The sequence below is a fragment of the Acanthisitta chloris genome, unplaced genomic scaffold, assembly GCF_000695815.1.
Source record: "Acanthisitta chloris isolate BGI_N310 unplaced genomic scaffold, ASM69581v1 Scaffold45718, whole genome shotgun sequence".
Classification (NCBI taxonomy): domain Eukaryota; kingdom Metazoa; phylum Chordata; class Aves; order Passeriformes; family Acanthisittidae; genus Acanthisitta; species Acanthisitta chloris.
The window spans coordinates 1-6,048 of NW_008688396.1; the positions used below are offsets into that span (position 1 = coordinate 1).

At 41.2% G+C, this 6,048-nt stretch overlaps 1 protein-coding gene across 1 annotated transcript; it reads left to right on the forward strand.

The window, feature by feature from the left end:
- Positions 1–531: 531 nt before the first annotated feature.
- LOC103808210 (lysine-specific demethylase 3B-like) lies at positions 532–5,209 on the forward strand (the record flags this gene model as incomplete). Its single annotated transcript, XM_009080979.1, has 4 exons — positions 532–639; positions 1,274–1,553; positions 2,490–2,746; positions 4,943–5,209. Coding segments are annotated over exons 1-4 (912 nt in total), but the record flags the coding sequence as incomplete, so codon positions are not given.
- Between the last annotated feature and the right edge of the window lie 839 nt (positions 5,210–6,048).

Here is a 6,048-nt window from a genome sequence, read left to right on the forward strand (position 1 = left end):
ATGATAATGTTGAACATCAGCTCCCAGGAGACCTGACTTCTCAAAAGTAGATTTGTGATTGTAGAAGGCAAAACATTGAGTATGGCACCAGCCAAGCAGCCAGACATTCACCTGTTCAATTAGTTACCTTCTTCCATGTACCAGGAAGATAGAGAAGAACACCAACCTGTGCTCCAGATCCGTTCAGCATTGCTCCAAGTGTTATATAGTCCCTTTTGATGGTTAGAAGTCACTTCATTTCAGTGTCATTGGACCCTAAGTGGAATAGTAGGAGCAGATGATGATGTGCAGGATTTGCCAGGCTTGGCAGCCTCTAAGTGGTATCACAAAGCTTAGTGTTAGCACCTCTCGCCACAGTGTTCAGAGACAAGTGTCTTGTTACAGCATGTGATCTTAACAGTACTTAGTGGTAATACTGAAAAACACCCCACCCTTCTGAAGATACATTATAGTTAAGGCCTTGTTTTAGATTTCCTTACATGTGATATTAAAGACTTAACTTTATTTACAGCGCTTTACAATATTGGAGACATGGTTCATGCAGCACGAGGCAAATGGGGTATTAAAGCCAACTGTCCATGTATTAACCGTCAGAACAAATCTGTGTTGAGACCAGCTGTCACTAATGGAATATCACAGGTATGTAATTTGAGGCTGAAATTACCTTGTTTGACATTTATGTTTTTAATATCTGTTAAGATGTTAGATCCTTTAGGCTGATCTATTTGGAAACAAATTTTATGTTCTCCATATGTACTCTTGAGTGTTTTAGCTTAGAAAAGGTCTTCTGGGACTTTTTGGGAATGTGAACTGCACCTGTTATTTACCAAGTGGGTATTTGGGCTAGTACTGCTGTGTAGGTAGGAAGCCATTCATATTGATGCTGTATTTTAAGACAAACCAATATGAGTAGCTTGCAACATGTGCTTTCATTTTTTTATGGTTCCTGAAGGAATCTAGAGCAGAAAATATCCTCCTGGTAAAAAAAAAAAAAAAAAAGAGAGAAATAAAACACTTGAGCTTGTGTTAAAAGATGTCTAAAAGGATGACATGGTAAGAGTTCACACCACAGTGCAAGGGCTAATATGCATGGAGAAACAGCTGCTGTACTCTGCTGCTACCTAACCATACATGAACTTTACTATGTGCTTAAAGCAAATGAACAAAGAAAAGCAGCAAACAAAACCAAATGCACTGGATAACTAGAATGTCTCTTAAGCTGAACTATTCCCTTTATTCAACATTTAACAGTGGGGTTTTTTCTTTGTTTTAGCTTCCTACTGTAAATCCCAGTGCATCAGTCTCTGGAAACGAGAGCACCTTTTCCACTGGAGCGGGGACAGCAGGAGTGGGGCAGCTAGAAACGGACACTGGTCCAAAGTCTGAAGCAGCTGATAGTAGGATAGAAGAATCTGCAAAAGCAGAGACCTTACCAACTAATAACCCTGGTGAAATAAAGACTAACAGACCACTTTGTCCAGAATCAGCTCCATCGTCTGCTTTGCACTGGCTTGCAGATTTAGCAACGCAGAAGGCGAAAGAAGAAACGAAAGGTGAGCGGAAGCCATACCCTCTGGGGTTGGAATTAAAGGATAAATGATAACATACTGCTTGGTTTCTATACTTCATGAGAGTGCCTAGCCCTAAATAGAAAAGAACAAGATTATTTTTCTTCCTTTGCCTCTTAGAGCCAGTTTTGTTTTACAGGCTTAGGAATATGCAAGGCTGAAAAGATGATGCAGCTGAAGATCATACTGTCTTGTCACTCACAGTTTATTTCAGAGCAGTTTGTGTATTTGTGTTCTAAGAAGCTGGTGTCCTGATGTGAAATGATAGTAATTATTTTCAGACACAGCTTTGTCAGTTTATAGATGTTGAAGTAAACGAAGTTGTTTTATGTGCTAAGTGAAGAGTGCAGTTCCAAAGAATTGAGAGAGTAGAGACCAGTTGGAGGGGCAGGTGAAAGCTTAGAACGTCTTTAATACTCACTCGTTTGAGCGAGTACCCTTCTGAGATGTCAGAGGAGGCATCACTGACACTGGATTTGTTCCTGTCCTTGTGTCTAGCAGGAACTACTTTACATGTTGATGTTAAATGTGCATGAATCGTTCACTAGTTTTGCAGGGTTTAGTCACTGTACTAGTTTGACTGCCTTTGAAATTTGAAATTGACATCAAAACATCAGTTCAGAAAGTCAAGGACATGGTTTTCAATTGAATCGATTACAAAGTTGTGGTTCTGTGTGTGTCAGACCCTCTCAGATCTGATCTGTGCTATTCGAGACCTTAACGGCATACGAAGGGTAAAATCTCTGAAGTATCTGATGTCTCTGATTCTCTCATTCACTGTTGCAGTGATAATTTACCACAAGATTCTGTCAATATCCTATTTAATGCAAGAGCTAATAATTTCAGAAAACTTCATGATCATTTGGACTTTGCCTCTTCTTTTTTGTCCTCTCCCCACCCATGTTTATATTTATCTTGCAGAATCAGGATCACTGAGATCAGTGCTAAATAAAGAATCCCATTCACCCTTTGGATTGGATTCCTTCAACTCCAGCACAAAGGTTTCCCCGCTAACCCCAAAGCTGTTCAATAGCCTCTTGTTGGGCCCAGTGACATCTAGCAACAAAGCTGAAGGCTCCAGCCTGAGGGATCTGCTGCACACAGGGCCAGGAAAGCTTCCTCAGGTCTCACTGGATGCAGGAATCCCCTTTCCTCCAGTCTTTTCTGCGGCTTCTACGGTAAATAATTGTGTATTCCTTCAATGTTCTCTGTTCTGAGGAAGAATTTCATGATGATTTAACCATTTTCATCTAAATATTTTTATAGTATTTTGTTCTTAAATGTTGAAACAAATGCAATATCTCACCAAAACTCACCACCCCACAAAGTTGTAGAGAATTGTCATGCTAATTTTCAGTTTTAGTTTACTACTGCTGTGGAGGGGCTATTCTTTTCAAGAGACCAAGAAAGGTAGTTAAATGCAGCCTCTAAATTGTTTAATTGATCATCAGCATCCCTATAAAAAGCTCACTTTAGATTTCACATCTTTAAAATTATTGCAAGAATGTACCATGGAAAAAAAAGAGAAAAACTTATGAGTAAACCAGTTCTGTAAAAAAACTTATGTGTACTGAAAAGGCACTTGAGCTAGAATATGAATTTAAGGTGTAGCTGCTATGTCTGGAGGCCTATTCTGGAGTAAGGATACTTTCTTTCTTTCGAAAACCCCTGAAGAAATCGCTGCTGTTGGCAGTGGTTAAAGCAGTTAGATTAAGAGGATAGATTCCATGGAATTTATCAACGCTAAGCACTTCTTGGCGCATGCTTTCTCCAAGGCTTAGGCAGATAGAGTGAGGAGGAAGATGAAATGGTTTGTCTCATGGCAGACATTTTTCCCTCGGTGTCAGGCTGTCTGTGTGGAACCTCAAATAACAGTTCATTTTGTTTGGTTTTGGTAGAGGGAACTATACAGCTACTACAGGAAGGTAAATCCAAGAATGCTTCCACCCCAACCCCCTCTCGTCACCGAGTACAGGTGAAGAAATTGTGATCACTTATTTTAAAGCAGGTTATTCCTTCAAGGCTTGAGACAGTTGTCCTTGCAACCCTATGCATTCTCTCACCACATTGAATCAGATCTATTGTGTAATGTGTTTTTTCACTTTCCTGACTTCTGGTTTTCACAGCTGTTGTGGTTTAACCGCAGCAGCAGCCAAGTACCAGAGGGCCACTTGCTCACTCCCCTCCAGCGGGATGGGGGAGAGAATCAGAAGGGAAAAGCTACAAACCTCATGGCTGGAGATAAAGACTGTTCAACAGGGAAAGCAAAAGCCACACACACAAGCAAAGCAAAACAAGGAATTAATTTGCTGCTTCCCATGGGCAGGAGGTGTTGGGCACCTCCAGGAGGGCAGGGCCCATCACCTGTTCCTTAGGAAGACAAATACCACCACTCCAAATGTCGCCCCTTCACCCCTCCTTCCCTGCACTTGATATACATAAGGATGCATCGTTAATAGGGCAAGGGACAATGAACACAAGTTATTTAGGAGGAATTCTATCTGGATGTAAGAAAAAATTCTCACTTTACCTTGAAGCAGTGGAATAGGCTGCCCAAAGAAGTGATGTAATCTCCTTCCCTATAAAGTTAAAAGTTTGGCTTGACCCAGCACAGGGAGAAAACTTCTGCTGCCAGAAATCTATCATACCCCTGCCCCCTCCCACAGATGTTGTGTGAATAATGATCCAGTTAGTGTTTATCTTCTGTTGAATATGTGAAATATATTTAGTGTCTTAAGTAATTTGCTATAGGCAAGACCTATAGGCAGGCTTTTTTTTTTTTTAAGCTAGAACATGATTTAAGATTATGTGGTTAATCTCCTATGAATTTTAAACATCCCTCGAGTTTTAAATGTCCTATGAGGAGCATGACCACCAAAACCAGAGAGGCTGTCTACTAACAGTTCTGTTGACTTTATACATACAGGAACCACTTTCTCCTCTGTCAGTGTTTACTTAGTGTTCCCATATTCATCAGTTGACCTGTTGTACCAGGATTGAATTCATCTCCAGGCTGGGATGAGGAAAATGGGGAAATAGAGTTGAGATATTAATGAAGTTAATAAAAATATGAACAATTTTTACTATTAAAGTAGTGGGGTTTAGATCACTTAAGTTCTCTATTCCTCGATTGTTTGTGTAATATTTTTCTAGGTCGTCTGTAGCAGGTTATTCTAACTTTTGCTATTACAAAACAGAGCCATAGCTGTTGCTGTTCTTACTTGGATACGTATCTGTCCCTGAGCCTATTTGTTTACTGCTGCATGTTTTCCTGATAGCAAGGTGTCCGTGACTAAAATCTGAAGGAGAGCAGATACGCATTAATATTTATGCTGTTCCATGACTGAACTTACCTCTGGATTTACATCTTCTAGGGGGCCAAAGGTAAAGCCAGCCTGCCGAACTTCTTAGACCATATCATTGCTTCTGTGGTGGAAAATAAGAAGACATCAGATTCTGTGAAACGAGCTAGTAATCTAGCTGACACACAGAGAGAGGTGAAGGAAATGGTAATGGGATTAAATGTGCTGGATCCACACACATCCCACTCTTGGCTCTGTGATGGTAGACTCCTTTGCCTTCATGATCCCAGCAACAAAAACAACTGGAAGATCTTCAGGGAATGCTGGAAACAAGGCCAGGTGGGTGATGACAAGTGTCCAACCCTTGCTGCTTATATGTGTCCTGAAATTTTAGGCTGTACGTTGGTAATTGACAAACTTTGGCCAGTTGCTCCTCAGTGAATATGTAGCATTATAAACTGGAGACACAGTTACCCAGTCCACTCTGTGCTGTACTGACTGGAGCCCATGTGCTCTTTCACACTGCGCTTTTCTCAGCTTACTGGGTAAGGGTGTCTTTGCTGTGACAGCCTTTTTAGTTGTAGTGTGGTTGGTACTGATCCTGCTCTGCCCTACTACAGCGCAGTAGCGAATCCACTGTGATTTCCTGAGTGCATCCTAGTATCTGCCCCATACTTGATGCTTTATAACCTTAGGGAAAGCTCCATCCTTTCCAGCTGCAGCACGTGCAAGAACATAAGTGCTGAATGCAGTAATCTACTGAATTTTGGGTGTATTTGGTGCAGTATCTCACCCTGAGCCTACAGCCAGTAGGAACCCAAGTACTGCTTTGAACTCAGCAAGTCATGTATTGAGCACCCTCATGGATTGTCTGAGGTGCAAAAAACCAGATAGGCCTGCAGTCAAAAGACTCGACCTTAGACCTGCTTCCAGCATAGCCACTTTTTCAGATTTCAGTCTGTAGTGCTGCAGCTTAGACATGTCCAGAGCCAGTGGGATCAGCCTGGTCAGACAAGCTGAATCTTAAAAAAATGGGTAACTGCTGCTGCATGGGAAGTGCACCCATAGCTCTAACAGAATATGATGTTCATTAGTATCCAAACTGTGTTCTTGGCACTTGGTTCTGCAGCTGCTTCTGACACTGTTACCTTTACTAACTACTCAGAATTGAGACCATT